This window comes from Rhinopithecus roxellana, chromosome 13 (genome assembly GCF_007565055.1).
Source record: "Rhinopithecus roxellana isolate Shanxi Qingling chromosome 13, ASM756505v1, whole genome shotgun sequence".
Taxonomy (NCBI): Eukaryota; Metazoa; Chordata; class Mammalia; order Primates; family Cercopithecidae; genus Rhinopithecus; species Rhinopithecus roxellana.
The window spans coordinates 97,508,883-97,529,250 of NC_044561.1; the positions used below are offsets into that span (position 1 = coordinate 97,508,883).

General features: G+C 48.4%; 2 protein-coding genes across 5 annotated transcripts in view; one reads left to right on the forward strand and one right to left on the reverse strand.

Annotated features, from left to right (window-relative positions):
* The first annotated feature begins 2,384 nt into the window (after positions 1–2,384).
* LRRN4 (leucine rich repeat neuronal 4) lies at positions 2,385–18,578 on the forward strand. Its single transcript, XM_010378912.2, has 5 exons — positions 2,385–2,630; positions 3,677–4,336; positions 5,507–5,711; positions 11,641–11,778; positions 14,429–18,578. The coding sequence occupies exons 1-5, from the start codon at positions 2,588–2,590 to the stop codon at positions 15,645–15,647; spliced, it is 2,265 nt and encodes a 754-aa protein (XP_010377214.1). The 5' UTR covers positions 2,385–2,587; the 3' UTR covers positions 15,648–18,578.
* A 670-nt stretch (positions 18,579–19,248) lies between these two features.
* The window catches only part of CRLS1 (cardiolipin synthase 1), a 32,735-nt gene continuing 31,615 nt past the window's right edge, over positions 19,249–20,368 (reverse strand). For 3 of the 4 annotated variants that reach the window (XM_030915068.1, XM_030915069.1, XM_030915067.1), the window contains exon 7: positions 19,249–19,568. In XM_030915068.1, the coding sequence (XP_030770928.1) occupies positions 19,484–19,568 (85 nt within the window). In that variant the 3' untranslated portion in view covers positions 19,249–19,483. The remainder of the gene's footprint in view (positions 19,569–20,368) is intronic. The other variant, XM_030915066.1, reaches the window with a different exon arrangement.

Genomic DNA, 20,368 nt, shown 5'->3' on the forward strand with positions numbered 1-20,368 from the left:
AGCATGGCGAACTCCTGTCTCTACTAAAAATACCCCCCAAAATTAGGCAGGCATGATGACGCATCCCTGCAATCCCAGCTACTTGGGAGGCTGAGGCATGAGAATCAGTTGAACCTGGGAGGTGGAGGTTGCAGTGAGCCACGACTGTGCCACTGCACTCCAGCCTGGGTGACAGAGGGAGACTATCTCAAAAAAAAAAAAAAAAAAGAAGACAGTGGTTAAATCACATAGCTCACTCCATATGTTCTCCAGAATCTAGAGCACAAAAACCTCGGCGAGCCTCAGTTTCTTCACCTGTAATATAAGTATAATAGTAAGTACCTGGGGAGGATTAGATGAGACCATGCATATGGCATTAGGCTCTGACTATAGTAAGTGCTCAATTTTTAAAAAGGGGATGATGATGCACACAGAGGGTACTACCCACTGAGGCAAGGTCAACCCTCTGTCACAGAAAGACCGATAAGCAAACCCTGCCATGCAGGCTCTGCCATCAGCCTCCCCAGCTCAGAAGCTGAACGGGGCAGCCTGCCAAGGATGTTTGTGCTAGGGCTGGGTACAACCAGGGCAACAGGGCAGTCCAGAGGGCCAACCTCAGGTCAGCCTGGCCAGGCCAGGCCCTTGCCACCACTGGCAAACTGGCCAGCAAGCAGCAGTGGCAAGAAGTTGGCTCAGAGGGCCTGGGCCACACAGGATGGGCCACTCCAGGCAACCACAGGATGATGCCTTCAGGGGGATTCCTCAGCCAGGGCCACTCCAGAACCCTCGCCTACTGGTACACAGAGGAGTAGCACCCCAACATGGCTCCCCAAGGTCCTGTTTCATAGGCCTCCGTGGTGAACCAGCTTCCTTCCTCCTCAGGGTCTCTGTTCAATCCAGGCATGTTTCCATGGATTAGGCTCCCTCTCATCTGGGAAAGCCCTGCCTGGACTCCCCAAACCCCTGCTGGCCTCAGCATGGTCAATCACCTTACATGGGTGGACCTGGCTGGTTTAACTCTGAGGGAAACATGATGTTCTAATTCTTTTTGTTTGTTTGTTTGTTTGTTTGATAGAGACAAGGTCTTGCTATGTTGCCCTGACCTGTCTTGAACTCCTGCCCTCCTGCCTCAGTCTCCCAACATGCTGGGATTACAGGCATAAGCCGCCATACCTGGCTTAATGTTTTAATTCTTGGGCATGGAGCTCTCCATGCAAAGGCAAAGAGGAAGCAGGCTGCCCACTGGTCTGCATGCTGACTCCGCCTCTAAATTGAACCCACTTCTTCCTGACTTCTTCCCACCTGGCCTCCTGTGTCTCCATGGCATGTATTTCTACCTCTGGGGCCTGGGCCCAGGCTCCCTGGGAGGTGACTGCATGAGCCTCAGGCTGGGTCGCACAGAGCGGCCTCTCCCTGCCCTGCTCAGGCAGAGGAGCAATGCTTCTGAGCAGCAGGGTCCTAGCTGGCACTGAGACTGAAGGATCTTCTTCAGGCTGTGGGTGGAGCAGGCCTCAATGGAGATCCTCAGGAACTTCCAATTAACCAATCAACCCTAATAGGCAAGGTTCTGAGGTATCCTGGAGTTCCTCAGGGCTGTCCAGATAAGGACTGACAGGAGGAAAAATACGTAAAGTTCTGGTCTCAGTGTCTGTCACACAAAGCTGCGGCCCATTAACCCTGATGAACTCTCAGACCGGGCTAGGTGGGATTGGGGGAGGATGCAGATCGAAGGCCCTCAGAGGAAATAACCAGGCTCTGCCTTGGGACTTTGGGGGAGAGAAGTGCTGTCTGCTCCAAACAAAAGCGCTCTACACAAAGCTCACTCAAGCATCACATCTTCGGGAGACCTGGGGCTGGTAATCAGGACCCAACCTCCCAGGCATGGAGCGGGAATGTTCTTTCTGCATTTCCGCCCTGTTTATTCTCACTCCTTATGAGAGACAAACGTCCACACTGTCACTGAGCGGGGTCCCAGAGCCACCAAGCAGACTGTCCGCGGGGCCTCTTGGGTCTGATTTGAGCCTGCTTCTGCCCCAGAGCCTTCTGAGGATCCTCTCTCCTGCCACTTTTTCCTGGAAATCCCTGCAAGCTTCCTCTAGACTTGGATGCCTTCCCTCTGGGAGAAGCGGCTTGCTCCTCTGGCTGGCTCACCATTAGGCTCCAGCCATCCCAGGAAATGGGAGCCACCAGCAGGAAGGATCAAATTCCTGAGAGGTGACAGCGCTGCTCTGCCTCACTGCACTCCACTAGCCCTCATCGCTGACTCCTTTCATTTCTCCAGCCTGGGAAAGGTGGTGTTCGGGGAGGTGAAGATGGGGAGGGCTAGGGGGAGGTGCCAGGCCTGGAAAGGGGCAGGCGCAGGCCCTAGTGGGAGAGAAGGGAGCTGAGCAATGAGGGTGTTGGCTAAAAACAACAGTGTCTTGATGGGAAAGGAGGAGCGATGGGAAAGACTGGAGTATCTCAGGCCCTCTCAGTGGATGGGTGTTGTGGGAGAGAGGAGGCTGGGAGAGAGGAGGCTGGGAGACAGGTCTCCCTCTGGAGTTCAGAGCTGAGTTGCTATCCAAATCAGTGGTCCCTGGAATCTATAAAACAAAACTGAGGACTTCAGATGTGCATCCAGAGGAGCCACACTCCAAAAAGACCACTTCCAGGTAAGCATGACACACTGCTGGATGCACACGCTCCTGGCTTCAGGTTCCAGGATCTTTCTCACTGCCTTCATCCCCAGCTAGCAATAGGGAGACCCTTCCCCTGGCCCCTGCGTGGTGGCTGGGAGATCTACTGGTCAGCACAGAGAGCTGGGAAAGGAATACACATCTGCAGTCATGAGGGATATCGAGCAGTGACCTCATGGCCAGGGCCTGGTTAACAGCATCTTTGCCACTCCCAAGCTAGCCCATGGCTGCTGGATCTTCCTCCACTTGATCTCCTAGCTGACCTGTGCAACCCTAAGTACTCCAGAAATTCCACAACTAGCAGCTCTCAGCCATCCCTCTTGGGCAGGGCTAATAAAGGGGGCTCTGGTTTTGTTGGAACCCACATGGGACCAGGAAATGTTTGACTCCAGGGTTCACAGGGCTTTGTTCTTCTGCTGAAGGCAACCCTGGGCATGCTCCCAAGAAACGGACTCCAGGACTTATTTTAGGCAAACTAGGATTCCCCTGTGGCTGGGCAGGTCTAACGGGGAAAAGCAGGGTAACTGAGAGGCGTGGAACTGACAAAATCTTCCTAGAGTACATGTTTCTATCCAGCAGAGATTCTTCCCAACTGAGGGCATTCACGTTTATGGAGCAGTGACTGTTTACCTGGGAAGAGTTTGCAGCAATAAAGGGGACATCCCTTTCCTGTAGAAGCTCACAGGATGGGGGTACATAAACGGAGGGAGTTATTGAGAGATTCAGGCCCAGACTGGAGAGACGAGGAAGGCGTCCCTCTCACAAGAAGGGGGAAAAACATCCCTGAGGAGAGGAAGAACAAGGGGTACCATGGTGCTCCTGGGGGAGACGATAGGGCAAAAGCAGACAGGGGCGAGGTGACTGCACACCAGGCGACTCTGGGAACGTCTCCCTGCCCTTCAGGGAACATCCAGGGCCTGTGCGTCTACTCAGAGCTCTGGAGGTGGGGTTGGGACGCGCATCTGCCCCTTTCTTCGGAAGTTCCTGTGGATTTGATGGGCGTCCTGCTGTTCTCTCTCCAGACGCCATGCGGCAAACCCTGCTGCTGCTGCTGCTGCTGACGGTGCTGCGCCCCAGCTGGGCAGATCTTCTCCAGAAGGTCCCGCTCTTCCGGGTCACTCAGCAGGGTCCCTGGGGGAGCAGTGGCAGCAACGCCACCGACTCGCCCTGCGAGGGGCTGCCCGCCGCGGGTGCGACGGCCTTGACCCTGGCGAACCGCAACCTGGAGCGCCTGCCCGGCTGCCTACCGCGCACACTGCGCAGCCTCAACGCCAGCCACAACCTACTGCGCGCACTGACCGCATCCGAACTCGGCCACCTGGAGCAGCTGCAGGTGCTGACCCTGAGCCACAACCGCATCGCCGAGCTGCGCTGGGGCCCGGGCGGGCCGGCGGGGCTGCACACCCTGGACCTCAACTACAACCAGCTGGCCGCTGTGCCGCCGTGTGCCGGTTCCGCACTGAGCAGCCTCCGCGCCCTGGCGCTCGCCGGGAATCCGCTGCAGGCGCTACAGCCCCGGGCCTTCGCCTGCTTCCCCGCGCTGCAGCTCCTCAACCTCTCCTGCACCGCGCTAGGTCGCGACGCACAGGGGGGCATCGCCGAGGCGGCGTTCGTTGGAGAGGATGGCGCGCCCCTGGCCACGCTCGAAGTCCTAGATCTCAGCGGCACGTTCCTCGAGCGGGGTGAGTCCGAGCGCCCCGCGTTTTCAGCAGACCTGAGCGCAGAGCCAGGCTGCGCGTGCGCTCCTGAGGGCCGGGCTGCATTCTTCCTCGAGGGGTGACCCAGGTGCCCAGCTCGCAGCTGGGTTCAAAAAAACACCAGCTACATTTTTCGAGCAAGCGGGCCCAGTTTGAAGCGCCACACAGGAGTCACTTTCTTGAATCCTAAGAGATGGAAACTGTTACCATCTCCGTTTTACATATGAGGGAACCAAAGCACAGAAAGGTGAAACTTGGTCACACATTAAGCAAATCTGAACTCAGGCATTCTGGGTCCAGAGCCCAAAACTTTAACCACTCTGTTCTACTGCTTCCCAGCATGACTGGATAAGTGTTTGTGGAATGGGGAAGTGAGTGCATGCTTTGGGGCCGATGAATGGAAAAACTGAGCCGCAAACATGCAGTTAGCTGAAGTGACTGAGGCTTCCAGGATGAATTCACTGATTTCTCTACCTGGTTGGGCAAAATTGTTTCTGTGAATGTTGAATCACTCAAACAAGCCACAGGAGACTGGTGAAGATAACCGGTCTCCTGTTCCTGCTGTTCTTTGATTCACAAGGTTGGTTTTACTATTTTTTAAAAAACACTTCACGTGTCTACAACCACCTGTTTCATCAAAGACAAAGAGAAAAAACAGCTAGAATGGGGAATACCGAGGGGAAGGGGCACGTTCTCCATGTATTGGGAGAGCCACAAAATTAGGTTTCTGGGGCCGCCTCACCTCCTTAATTACATTCCACAGAAGTTCCCCACTCCTGACAGACATCAGAGCAAAGTCTGGTTATTTTTTGTATGGACTTTAATGAGAAGGTGAGGCAGCAACAGACTTGGAGACAGTGTCCTGGGTTCAAGCCTTGTCTCTGCCCCTTTCCAGCTATGTGGCCTTAGGCCAATCAACACCCTCTCTGGCCTTGGCCGACTCAGATTGGAAGAAAGGAAGGACTGGTTATCCCTGAGCACCCTTCCAGCTGAAATGACCACAATTCTGAGATTCCCAGAGCTGCTAACTGTGCCCATGCTCAGCAATGGACCTTCACCATTCACCTTACCACTCTCGTTCTTTCCTTCATGCCGGGCTGGCCTCCTGGGGTTGTGCGTTCTGGAGTGGTGGGCAGTTTCCCTTCTGTGTTTCAGTTGAGTCAGGGTGGATCAGAGACCTGCCCAAGCTCACATCCCTCTACCTGAGGAAGATGCCTTGGCTGACGACCCTGGAGGGGGACATTTTCAAGATGACTCCCAACCTGCAGCAGCTGGACTGTCAGGACTCCCCAGCACTTGCTTCTGTCGCCACGCACATCTTTCAAGACACTCCACATCTACAGGTCCTTCTGTTCCAGAAGTAAGTGCTTCTGAGGCGCATCTTAATCACATGACTGATTTTTGCCCATTACGCTATGTTGAATTTTATAGAACAAACCAGACCATAATTTTTCTTCCACTGCTCTTCCGAGTCCTCTCTGGGGCTTTGTTTTCCCCCACCCGTTGGGTGATATCTTGGGTAGGTCCCAGATAGTCCACCCAGCCATCTAACCTTGCAACTCAGTCCGGTTCATAGTAGTATTAGAATGCCAAACTCCTGTGCCTTTAAAGTTTATTTTAAGCCCGCACTTAGAAATGTACAGTGGGAAGAGGTGAGGAGGACCTCAGGTCTACTCTCTGTCTGGATCTGCTTTCTTCCCCACATGTCATGCAAGTTCAGTCCCTTCCAGAATCTGAGTGGGTCTGGGGATGAAAGTATTGATATTGTTAGAAAATCCCTTGGAAGTCTAGGGGCAGGCCCTGTTAGTCCTGTTTTACTCAATGCAGTCACTAAAGATGGAATTATTCTTCTAAAAGGATGAACTACTTTTCAAAGCAAAGGCAGAACCATTCACTCATTCTTTCCTTTATTCAATAAATAGCTATTGAGCACACAATGTTGTGAGGGGAAACGCTTTGTATCTCTGGCTCAGACTCCTTTGAGCTCGATAAAAACCCAAGAACTGTGTAAAGTGCCAGGATACAAATATCAAGTAGTTTCTTTATCTGTAAAATAGAGCTATGATGATAAAACCTTGCTTTGGGATTTTTCATGAGAAAAAAGCATATGGTTTATGTAGACCACTTAGCTCAGTGCCTGGCTTATGGTATTTGTCCTCTAAAATTAGTGAAGATGATGGTGGTGGCGATAATGGAGATGCTGATGGTGATGACAGTGATGGTGATGGTGTTGATGCTGATTGATGTCAGTGATGGGGATGACATTGGTAGTGATGGTGATGGTGATGGTGATGATGATGGGTGATGGTGCTAATTATAATGGTGAGGATAGTGATGATTGTATAATAAAATAGTGGTAGTGGGGCCAGGAACGATGGCTCATGCCTATAACCCCAGTACGTTGGGAGGCCGAGGTGGGTGGATCACCTGAGGTCAGGAGTTCGAGACCAGCCTGGCCAACATGGTGAAACCCCATCTCTACTAAAAGAAATACAGAATTAGCCGGGCGTGGTGGCACATGCCTGTAGTCCCAGCTACTTGGGAGGCTGAGGCAGGATAATCGCTTGAACCTGGGAAGTGGAGGTTGCAGTGAGCTGAGATTGCACCATTGCACTCCAGCCTGGGCAACAAGAGTGAAACTCTGTCTCAAAAACAAAACAAAAAAATAGTGGTGGTGAGAACACTGACAGTGACAATGGTGATGTGATAGTGGTGGCGATATTAATAAAGATATTGATATTGATGGTCATGATGACTTTGGTGATGATGACATTGACAACATGGCCACTGCTTTCAGGGAGCTCACAGTTCAGTACAGGCAGCAGATATCTGCCATTTATCATAACACTTCGTGATCCATAGCAGAGACACACACCATGTGCTGTGTTATAAGGCAGGTGGGGGTAATGATCCATCAGACTGGATCAGAGAGGCTTCTACAGGAACAGCATAATCGGTCCATATCTCAAAAGGCGAGTCCAAGCTCACCAGGTGAATGTCAGAAGAGAAAAGCCATCCAGGCCCAAGAAGAGCAAGTATCCCAGGTTCAGAAGCGATGACCACTTCCTCTCATCCCTCTACTTGTCAATTCACCGCAATCTGACCACCCACATCAGCTGCCAAGTCAGTGGACACATCTGTCTGTGGAGCCTATTGTTTCTTTCCTCCCACTTGATGTTCTCTATCTCTTTGGCCGCAGGATGTTGCCCTGGTGCTTCTCCAGCCTTCCTGGCTAGGTCTTCTTAATGTCCTTACCTATTTCCATTTATAACTTTCTTGCACTGTCACCCTATGCACTACTCCAGCACCATCCCCTTCCCTCAAGCCTAATGCATCCTCCTCCATCTCTGTGCTGAGGATGCTTAGTTGAGTATCTCCAGCCAAGGGCATCTGATGAGCCCCAGAATTGTGTATCTAATTGCCTGCTGGATAGTAAAGATCTATGAGACATCCAGGGGAAATGTTCCGTAATAATAACACGAACCTCTTGTACTGTGCCAGGCATAGTTCTGAGCATATATTGAAGTATTTATTCTTGCAGCAATCCAGATAGGATTCAGTCATTATTCCCATTTCACAGATGAAAAAACTGAGACACAGAGATGTTAAATAACTTTCCCCAGTTCACAGAGTTAGTAAATAGAAGAATCAGAATTTGAGCCCAGGCTGTTTGGCTCCACATCTGATACCCTAAACACAATGCTGCATCAGACCCAAGCATGAAGGAGGAGTGTCTGAGCCAGAGGTATAAATTTGGGAGTATAAAGATGATATCTGAAGCCAAAGGAATTCACGAGATCACCAGAGAGACAGTATAGAGAGATGAGGGCCCAGAACTGAGCCTTGAAGAACCCCAACTTTTAACATCGGGATGAAGAAGAACCAGGAAAGGAGACCAAGAAGGTATGACCAGTGAAGTAGCAGAAAAACCAGAAGAATGTGATGTCCTGGAGGTCAAGAGAAGAGAGTGCTTAAGGAGGGAGGGAGTGGTTGGCAAAACCATCAGGAGCCCTAGTGAGCTGAGAATGGTGTGACTACGGGATTTGGCAAAATGTGGGACATCGGCATTCCCTTAGGACATTCATTCCTAAGGGAGCCAGGTGAAAGGGGTGGAAGAGTCATTGCAGGAGTCAAGTCCCCAGGACTCGTTTCATTTCCATCCCCAGCAGCTCCTGTGACAGCCTCCTTCTCTTTGACCCTTTAGGGCAACTCTAGATCAAGTCCTCTTCATCTCCCATCTTCCTTACTGCCTTCCGATAGATGTTTTCATCTTCAGAGGCCCCATTTTAGAGCAGGGAGGTTTTATTTTCATTTATATTATGGACCCTTTTGACAGTCTGGTGAAGCCTGTGGGTCCACTCTTTTTATTATTTATTCATTTATTTATTTATTTATTTATTTATTTATTTATTTATTTATTTTTGAGATGGAGTCTTGCTTTGTTGCCAGGCTGGAGTGCAGTACCGCGATCTCGGCTCACTGCAACCTCCGCCTCCTGGGTTCAAGTGATTCTCCTGCCTCAGCCTCCCAAGTAGTTGGGATTATAGGTACGCACCACCACACCCAGCTATTTTTTTGTTTGTTTTGTATTTTTAGTAGAGACGGGGTTTCACCATGTTGGTCAGGATGGTCTCGATCTCCTGACCTCGTGATCCATCTGCCTCAGCCTCCCAAAGTATTGGGATTACAGGCGTGAGCCACTGCTCCCATCTGTGGTCCACTCTTATCAGAAGAGTGCTGTGTGTGTGTGTGTGTGTGTGTGTCTTCTTCTTTAACGCCTTAAGTGACAAAATCTACCAGTAAGTCTAATAACTTTCATAATTTTAATGATTGTAAATGACAAGGAACTACTGGAAAGTGACATGGAAATATCTGCAATTTCTATTAGCAATTCTCCAATAGAAATGATTTAGGAGAGCAAATGGAGACTTCTTCCGCACTAGGGCCCTGTCAGAAGCAAAGAATACCCAAATGTGACATGGATCAGGAACGAGCCAGGCTCTCCTTCCTCAGCATGTAGGTGGCATTGGGTGGCAGAAAGAACCACCAAAGCAAATTGTACCTTTTCCCCTAAGAATAATTTTCTTAACATGTAGAACATGTAACATGCTGTCTACCTCACTAAGTTGTCATAATGATGTTAATGAGACAATGTAGGTAAAGGACTCAGAGGTGTTACTCAAAAAATAATGTAATCCTCTTCCTTTCCCACTTCAGGGAAAAAGAAAAGCATTTCCTTTCTACAAAAAAAAAAAAAAAAAAAACAAACAAACAAAAAAAAAAACTGATTGAACTCTGATTCTAAGATTTCCATTCTAGCTGTGTAAAATCTGCAAAAAATAAGCATACACGCATATATACATATATATACTTGTATATGCAGGTATGGCTTAAGTTTTAATGTAAATGGCACATACATAAATCTGGTGTTCCAGAGGTGACTGTCACTTTCCCACTGGCCAAAAGTGATAGAGCAGATCTGGGTGACATGTCCTTCCTTTCCCAGAACAACAGCATCTTCCCCAGAGTAGTAGAAGGCAGGTTCCCAGACAGATTGAGGAAAGCCAGCCTTTGGTCACAAGAGACTTGAAGGCAAAATGCAGCTCCCATTGCCCATGATGAATTATTACTGAGTACATGTAAAGGAGTCAAAATCTGGGAGGTCCAGGAGACTCAGGGAGTTGACAAAGTCAAGGCCAAACACTCTGTGAGACTCTGGGTAAGAAAGAGAAGGGAGGCAGGAGCAGATCTGCCATTGCTAGGTGTGGTAGACTCTATGCAAAAATGGCCTCAGTAATTCCCCCATCCCTGTAGGCACAACTCTTTGCAACATGATTGCAGCTCCTCCTATATATATATATTTTTTTAATTTAAATTGTTTAGAGTCAAGGCCTAGTTCTGCTCCCCAGGTTGGAGTACAGTGGCACAATCATGGTTCACTGTAACATCCAATTCATGGGCTCAAACGATCCTCCCATCTCAGCCTCCCAAGTGGCTGGGACCACAGGTGTACTCCACCATGCCTGGCTAATTGTTAGTTTTTTTTTTTGTGGAGTCAGGGTCTTGCTATATTGTCCAGGCTAATCTGAAACTCCTGGCCTCGAGTGATCCTCCCACCTTGGCATCCCAAAGGGCTAGGATTACAGTCATGAGCCATCGCACCAGGCCCCATATTTCAAGGAGTCTATTGCTCCATCTCTTGAACCTGGGCTTGGCCTTGTGATTTGCTTGGGCCAGTGGGACATTAGCAAATGTGATGTAAGAAGCTAGAAAGCAATTGAGCACTGAGACCCGCCCTCTCCTGCTGTTGGGGATCCCGCCACTATCGTGTGGATAAGCCCAGGCCAGCCTCCTGGGTGATGACAGACACATGGAGAGCAGTCCCAGGACACCCGGTTGAGCCTTACACATGAGGCCATCCCAGATCATCTGGCCCCAGCTGAGCTAATCCAGACCACAAGAACCACTGAGCTAACCCACAGAATCATGCCAAATAATAAATATTTATTGTTTTAAGTTACTAAGTTTGGGGGTTATTCTCTACGTGTCAAGAGTTCACTGATGCACTTAAATGAGGCATCTTCCAAAGGACTGGCGTTGAGTGTCACCAGCCATAGTGCAGTAACACTGGTCCATAATAATAATATCTGCTTGTATGTAGAGATTTGCATTTACAAACACTTTTATCATCATGCACTCTTTTTTGTTTCTGTTTGTTTGTTTTGTTTTATTTTTTGAGAGGGTCTCACTCTCCTGCCTATCCTAGAGGGTAGTGGTATGATCTTGGCTCACCACAACCTCTGCCTCCCAGGCTCAAGTGATTTTCCTGCCTCAGCCTCCCGAGTAGCTGGGATTACAGGTCCACCACTACTGCCCGACTAATTTTTGTATGTGTAGTACAGAGTTTCACCATGTTGGCCAGGCTGCTCTCAAACTCCTAACCTCAAATAATCCACCTGCCTCGGCCTCCCAAAGTGCTGGGATTACAGGTGTGAGCCACCATGCCCAGCCAACACACACTCTTTTTGATACAACCATCGTCATGGGAATATTGTCCCCAGTTGATATGAAGTATAGTATTTCCTGTTAGGTTGGTATCTCTGTTTTACAACAGAGGACAAAAAATGAAGTTCGAGGTCATTAAGAGTTTTGCCCAAAGCAGTATTCTCCAACCCCTATCGGAATGCTTCTGATACCATGGGCATTGTTCTGACACCATGCCTTTTTGGGAATATCTTTGATCCAATTGTAAAAACCTGACTTAATTAATTTTTTGGTGTGTATTTCAGCTGCAACTTGAGTTCCTTCCCTCCTTGGACCCTGGATTCCTCCCAGGTCCTATCGATCAACCTCTTTGGCAACCCCCTCACTTGTAGCTGTGACTTGTCTTGGCTCCTCATGGATGCAAAGAGAACTGTCCTAAGCAGGTAACACATTTACAAAGCAGATGGCTGAGGGGTGAGGCTCAGCCTTCAGGAGCTGAAGTTCTCCAGCTTACATCTTGCTCACATGACTGTGCTTGGCACTTTGGCCATGTTGGGCTGGGCAGCCTTCCCCATGTAGTCACACTCAGGGATCCAGGTGATGGAAGCTACCTCCATTCCAGCCAGCCAGAAGGGGCAAAGAACATGGAGGAGCAGATATGGGAGGTTTTTAGTGAGCCAGGCTGGGAGGTGATACTCCTCACTTCCACTCACATTCATTGGCCAGGAGCCACACCTACCTGCAAGGGAGGCTGGGAAATGTGGTCTGGTTTAACCACTGGGTTCTACTGAATCCGCAAGATGGAACCTGGCCTCCTGCTCCTGGGTTATCCAGTCCTAGGCCCATGGGCTTACAGAGCTCTCCTGGGAAATTCCTATGAAGGCTCTTGGCTAGAAGAGCTGTTTTTGCAGTGGGGAGCCACATTTAGGCTGGCCACCAGGAGACAGTGGGAGCTGGGGGGCTGGGAACACCCCCAGTCCTGAGCACTTTCAAAACCAGTTCCACCAGATAAACACTACACCTTGGGAGGCAACCCTCCATCACCACCATTCTGCAGGATTCTTTCTGTTTATTTGGAGACAGGGTCTTGCTCTTTTGTCCAGGATGGAGTGCAGTGGTGTGATCATGTCTCACTCATTACAGCCTCAACCTCCTGGGCTCAGCGACCATCCTACCTCAGCTTCTAGAGTAGCTGGGACCCCAGGTGCAAGCCACCACACCAGGCGAATTTTTTAAAATCTTTTTGTAGAGATGGAGTCTCATCATGTTACCCAGGCTGGTCTCAAACTCCCGGACTCAAGGGATCCTCCCATCTGGGCCTTCCAAAGAGTTGGGATTACAGGCATGAACCACCACGCCCAGCCAATATTCTTTTCTCATCTCCCACCTAAGCTCAGCTGTGAAGTGGGGCTCAGTCTGCCCCCCAACCCCACATTCCCTCCAAAGAAAAGCACCTAGGCCCTTTGCAGTCGAGGATCTCATCACGGTATTAATGATGAAGCTGAGAGTACAGGCTCTGAAGCCAGAGAGTCCAGCTTCATCCTACTTACTACTATTTTATTATTTTTTTTTAGAGACAAGGTCTTGCACTGTAACCCAAGCTGGAGTGCAGTGGCATGATCACGGCTCATTGCAGCCTCAGACTCCTGGGCTCAAGCAATCCTCCTGCCTCATCCTCCCAAGTAGCTGGGACCACAGCCATGCACCACCATACCTGGCTAAGTTTTTGTTTGTTTGTTTTGTTTTGTTTGTTTTGGTAGAGATGAGGTCTCACTATGTTGACCAGGCTGGTCTCCAACTCCTGGCCTCAAGTGATCCTCCTACCTGGGCCTCCCAAAGTGCTGGGACTCTAGGCATGAGCCACTGTACCTGGCCTACTTACTACTGTTGATTTGAGCTGAATTATTTCATCTCTCTGAGTTACTTCGGCCTCTACCTTCTCATCTGTAAAATGGGGTAATAGAGTCTACTGCATAAGTAGTGCAGACTAAATTAGTTGACACAGTAGAGTGTGAAGAATAACCCCTAGCACGTGGGAAGCACTCAGAAATGGTAGCTAGTATGAGTACTTTTTTCTTTTTTTTGAGACAGTCTCCCTCTGTTGCCCAGGCTGGAGTACAGTGGCACAATCTCTGCTCACTGCAATCTCCACCTCCCAGGTTCAAGCAATTCTCCTGCCTCAGCCTCCGGAGTAGCTGGGACTACAGACACCTGCCACCATGCCCGGCTAATTTTTGTAGTTTTAGTAGAGATGGGGTTTCACCTTGTTAGCCAGGATGGTCTCGATCTCCTGACCTTGTGATCCGCCCGCCTCAGCCTCTCAAAGTGCTGAGATTAGAAGCTTGAGCCACCACGCTGGCCCGAATATGTTTTTTTTTTTTTTTTTTTTTTTTTTTTTTTTTTGTTGTTGTTGTTGTTGTTTTAGACGGAGTCTCACTCTGTCACCCAGGCTGGAGTGCAGTGGTGTGATCTTGGCTCACTGCAAGCTCTGCCTCCCGGGTTCACGCCATTCTCCTGCCTCAGCCTCCAGAGTAGCTGGGACTACAGGTGCCCACCACCACCCTTGGCTAATTTTTTGTATTTTTAGTAGAGATGGGGTTTCACCGTGTTAGTCAGGATAGTCTCGGTCTCCTGACCTCGTGATCCGCCTGCCTCGGCCTCCCAAAGTGCTGGGATTACAGGTGTGAGGCACTGCGCCCGGCCGACTATGGTTTTTATTACTAGTGCTCTCTTGCCAGGAAGCAGACGGGTGAGAACAAAATGGCAAACGACACTCAGAGAATCTGGACTCCTTCTCACAGTGCTTGCCCCGGGGTAAGCTCTGCCATTGCTAGCTATGGTGTCTTGGCCAATTAGTTCCTCCTTCTAAACTTCTGTTTGCTTCTCTGCCCAATGGAAGTGAGGACAGGAGCTTCCTCCAAAGGTTTCCCCACAATCAATTAGGTGATGTGTGTGGCGTGTGTGCCCTGGGGTGCCTGGCAGAGATGCCTTGATGGGCTTGGCAGGGGGTGACATTGGCAGTGAGGATTCAAAGCTCTGCCCAGAAGCGTCCCTGAAGCCAGACTTCTTCTAACTGGTTGGCCTCCCCTCCAGGGCAGCAGACACTGTGTGCGCACCAGCTGCGGGATCCAGCGGCCCCTTCTCAGCCTCCCTGTCACTCTCCCAGCTGCCTGGAGTGTGCCAGTCCCACCAAAGCACTACTCTCCGAGCTTCACACCCACCCGGCTTCAACCACTCCACCTACGCCCAGGGTCCCACCGTGGCGCCCAGTGCAACCCCTGCCACCCAGCCTGAGGGAGACCAGCAGAGTGTCTCCAAGGCCCCTACCGTGGGCTCCCGCACGATAGCTGCATGGCCGCACAGCGATGCACAGGAGGGGACTGCCTCTTCCACGACCAACTCTGTAGCAGGTCACAGCAACTCCAGCGTTTTCCCCAGGGCTGCCAGCACCACCGCGTCCCAGCACAGAGAAGAACATGCCCCCGGGCTTGTCGTTGAGCCTAGTATCTCAGCTGCCTCCACCCCACTGGTGAGCAAGCTCCTGGGCCCCTTCCCTACCTCGTGGAACCGCATAAGCTCGCCTCAGCCCAGCCAGAGGACATACACCACACCCCAAGCCCCCAACCCGAGTCCTTCTGAGGGCGGGATTCCAGTCTTGCTGCTGGACGACTACAGTGACGAGGAGGAGGGGAGGAAAGAGGAGGTGGGAATGCCTCACCAGGACGTCCCCTGTGATTACCATCCCTGCAAGCACCTACAGACCCCGTGCGCTGAGCTGCAGAGGCGGTCGCGGTGCCGTTGCCCCGGCCTCAGCGGGGAAGACACCATCCCAGACCCGCCCAGGCTGCAGGGGGTGACGGAGACCACGGACACGTCGGCGCTGGTCCACTGGTGTGCCCCCAACTCGGTAGTGCACGGGTACCAGATCCGCTACTCTGCTGAGGGCTGGGCGGGGAACCAGTCGGTGGTGGGCGTCATCTACAGCACGGCCCGGCAGCACCCTCTGTACGGGCTGTCGCCGGGCACCACCTACCGCGTGTGCGTGCTGGCGGCCAACAGGGCAGGTCTGAGCCAGCCGCGGTCCTCGGGCTGGAGGAGCCCGTGCGCCGCCTTCACCACCAAGCCCAGCTTCGCGCTCCTGCTCTCCGGGCTGTGCGCAGCCAGCGGCCTGCTGTTCGCCAGCACCTTGGTGCTGTCTGCGTGTCTCTGCAGGCGGGGCCAGACACTACGCCTGCAGCGCTGCGACACGCACCTTGTGGCCTGCAAAAACCCGGCCTTTGATTACCCGCTGGAGCTCCAGACCGTCAGTTAGCCCAGCGTCTGGGCAAACACCTCTAACCGAACTGGATCTGAGCGCAGGTCAAAAATGACCCCATCTGCTCCTAGGGTTTCTAATTCCCGTGAAGCCAGAATGCCTTGGGCACACATGGAACTTGCCACACTGAGTGTCTCAGTCCAAGGCACAACTGCCCTCCCTTCCTTCTACTTTACTCTCTGTTCCCAGAAACCTGATGGTCAATGCCAGATCGCTCCCCACTGCCACCAGGCCTTCTTGTGTGGTGTTTCCTTTGGGGTTTTCAGCAGCCAGTGCCCTTCTATCCAGTAGAATAGTGTATGGAAGTAGGAAGGGATGAAACAGGGAAATTGCATAACCCAGCCTCTTTGATCGTTAGAAATCACATCCTCAGGTCTTTCCAGTGGAAGCTCCTTCATGGTCAAGCTCTAAGGCATGATGAGCTCTGTTATTCAAGAAATCAGTTCCAGTGGATTTCCAGTTCCAATTCCTGAGAACCGGGGTTAGGGGGAGAGCTAATTAATGGTTGCTTCGTAAGGGCTTCTGGGTTTATTAGTTCCATCTCAGGACATGACAAGAAAATATACTTCCAACTTTACAGTTAAAACCAGTTTTCTGGGAACATTTGTCAAACGTAGGGAAAAGCTGTCCTTTTAAGTTCGTCTTTACTGTATTTCACCTAAGACTAAGTGGACAAATGAATTATCAATTCATTTTTTAGGAAGCATAATAAACTTTAAAAATCTTTTTTCTTAATTAGAGGGAAGAAATGAGCTAAAGAGAACCCAAGACTCTAGCTAGAAGCCCAAGTGTTTCTCTGCCCTAATTGCATCAAACAATGCCTTAAAATCTGTGTCTTCATGTGGGAGGCATCTACTCTGTCCTCTACTTTTTCACTTTTATACAAACTCAGGGGAAACTCGGGGGAAAAAATGATTCTATGAAATTATAATTAGAGCCATATTTCTAGATTTTAATTTTCAACATTAGCATTTATTAATTTCCTGCAGGTGCTGTAACAAGTTAGTAAAACTGGCTTAAAAGAACATAAATTTATTTTCCTACAGTTCAGGTCAGAAATCCCAAATCAAAGCATCAGTGGGGTTGGTTCTTCTTGCAGGCTCCAAGGGAGTTGTTCCATCTCCTCTCCCAGCTTTGGATGGTTGGCAGCAATCCTTAGTATTCCTTAGCTTGCAGACATCATTCCAATCTATCCCTCCATCATCTCACGGCATTCTCTGTCTCTCTGTTCACATTTCCTTTTTTTTTTTTTTTACAAAAAAAACCTGGTTATTGCGTTAAGGCCCACTGTAATCCAGTATGACCTAATTCTAACTTGATTGCATCTAAAAAGACCCTATTTCCAAATAAGGTCACATGTACAGTACTGGGGGTTTGAACGTGAACATATCTTCCTTGGAAGATGCAATTCAACCCACAAGAGCATTTACTTCTACTGTAAGAAGAAAACAAATCAAGTTTAAATCCCATGTATCTTTTGTTTCCAAACCATGCTGCAGAAACTAAAACTGAATTGCACTATATATTTCTAGGTGTTTGAAGTTTTGAAAGAGCTTCCCAAAATTTTAAGGTAGATCCCTAGTTTCATCATAAATGTAACTAAGAGAATTGGACTAAATGATTTCAAAGATCTCCACCAGCTCCTGGTTAAAAACTGCAAAGCTATGATGTGTGTGCTTGTAAAAACACACACACACACACACACACAAAACTGCAAAGCACGGTTGGTGTGCACCTATAATCCCAGCTACTTGGGAAGCTGAGGTGAAAGGGTCACTTGGGCTCAGGAATGAGGCCCCAACTAAAATGCATTGCAAAAGCATTTAGTATAAAATCTAATTAGTATAAAATCCCCAGACATGTACTTAAATGACACTAATGCTTTATTTTTAAGCTTACTGTCAAGGTTAAGCCTATTCTGTGAAGACACTGAAATGAATTTTCATCATGTTTTGAGTCTATAAACAAGTATGTACTCAGACATGTCTAAATACAATTCCAATATTTTATAAACTGGCAGAATTGATGTGTTTTATAACAATTCAGTATCCAAAAGCCTGAGGAGACCTGGATCATTCTTCTAAGGGTTGAAGTGGAAAAAGTTTATTAACGAGAGCCAGCTTGAGACCTTAATAATAAAAAGATTATGGGTCCAAGCCCTAAGTCATTCCAAATGGCATCAACATTAAACCATAAATAAGCATAACAAGGTGCAAAGTTCTAAATTTTCCCATAGCTACTTCAAGTCCTCCCTTTTTTAAACATTATTCTTATGTGGCTCACCCATTACTAATGCAGAGACTCACTCAGTGTGCCTCTTGGGTGGTTCAGCAGTGGGAAGTCCACCTTCAGCCTTATTACTCCTAACAATGAAGCTGTTCTCCAGAGAGCAAGAATAGCCAGCCACATGCCCCCTTCTCTGCCTTTTCAACCCCCTCCATCTGATTCAATGGTGTTGTCCCTGGCTGCAGGCTTCAGTATGCTCCAAGCCAAGCGCAGCTCAGCCACCGGTCTGAGAACAAAGAAGCCAGGACCAGCAAGCCACAGAGGGACACGCTGGTGCAGAATGCCTGGCCAAGAGGCATGAGTTTTACTTACAGCCTCCCATTCTAATTTAATGCAGCTCAATAGGCTGAGAATGGATAATCTCACTGCAGTATTCCGTAATAGGCTTGCATTAAAACCAGGGACAATGGGCAGCAATAGGCCTCTACTGTTAAGCAGCAACAACCAGTTACCCCTGGACTGTCTTCTCCCATTCCCCATATCCCACATTCTCCTAAATATGATGTATTTGTAGCAAGACTCTTTTAAAATCAGATGGTCAGACTAATTATTTTTACAATTTAAGTGTAAGTGATGTACATGAATGGACTTTGTGAATTGGAAAACTTACGTAACAGCGGAGAATAAGTATGTTATGTGGAACAACCTGAGTTGAAGGTACAATTTTTTTTCCAGCTCTTTTATTCCTTTAACTTCTTAACAAAAGAAGAGTCTCCAAAGTTTAAAAAACCTTTGAAAAATATACAGCTTGATATTATTTACATAATATATGAATCCAGGTTCCAATATCAAACAAACATTGCTATGTCAGAAACAGTGGAAGGCAGGAATGTAACTCACTGCCTTTTAGACGCAAAGACTAATAGACACGTTCTCGTATCTCGACTATCTTTGTTACCTGTTATCCTCATACATAAATTATTAGGCACCTGAGAGGTTGGAAGACTACCGAAAATGAACTTCATACCTTCTTTTCTGTTTATTATCTTAAAAACTTACTGCATTTTAAATCTCTTTTATAACTTTACTTCATCTACAACTAACTTCACTTTCATTATCCCAAATGATCAGGTATTAACTACATGAACTGTTAATGTATACACAGACCTAAAAATCAAACAAAAATGTATTGCCCAGTTGTGTAGGATATATATTTGAACCCCACGACATTTCCTAGTGCTTTGTGAGCAATCCAAATTTCACTTAAAAGAGAGGTGTCAACACTGCCCATGCTCTGGACTATGTTTGTAGAAAACATACAAAAAAGACTGACAATAATTGATCTCTTATAAATTAATCAAGAAACCTAAGATTAAAAATTCTAAATTACAGTTTTATTTGTATTTTAAAATACATTGGAAATTCTGCATATTCCCATGATCAACCTTATTTTCAATGCACATTACTTAAATTTTGATGACATGGTTGGTTCTGACAAGTCCTTTTTCAAGCTGAACACCAAAATAGGGAAACTCCTGTAGATTTCCACGGGCCCTGCTCCCACTGATGTATACTGCTTCCTTACTAATGGTGATAGATGGCTTTCATCAGTCTTTTATCACCTGAACAGTCTTCCGACCATAATGATAGTAACTGTAAGCTGATGCAGCTGTGGTGAAAGCTGTAAAACACCTTTTATGGAAGAAAAGAAATAAAATTTAGTTGTCAAGTCTAAAAAACAGTAGCAATAGGAATCATAATAAATACAGGCAAAAGATCTATTTAAAAAGCAAAAAGGCTGGGTGTAGTGGTTCACGCCTGTAATCCCAGGACTTTGCGAGGCCAAGGCGAGCGGATCACGAGGTCAGGAGATAGAGACCATCCTGGCTAACATGGTGAAACCCTATCTCTACTAAAAAAATACAAAAAATTAGCCGGGCATGGTGGCGGGCGCCTTTAGTCTCAGCTACATGGGAGGCTGAGGCAGGAGAATGGCGTGAACCGGGAGGCGGAGCCTGCAGTCAGCCAAGATGTGCCACTGCACTCCAGCCTGGGTGACAGAGCGAGACGCCATCTAAAAAAAAAAAAAGTAAAAAGGGCTCTGTGGTGTAAAAGAGTCTAAATACACTGCTTTTCTTTAAGACTTCATTTTAATTAGTAACGTCAAACAAAATTATTCTAGGTAATGAGCCCTACAAATAAACACTACTAGCAATTGTCATTTTTTACTCAGGCATCCTCCAGGTGTCTTACATTCTCATTTTATTCTTACAACAAACTCATCCTCCAGAAGGGGGAAATGGAAGACCCGGGGAACCTGCTCAGGGCTTATCAAAGAACTATGTTTGAGCCTGACTTGGTTTCAACTCTAAAGCCCACATGCTCTTTCTACTGCTCCATGCTGCTCAGGGTACCAGACTCTATTTCCTGTAGCTTTTGAGAATTCTAAAGTTATCTGAGTAAATTTAAATAAATTTCAGCTTTCTTTACCA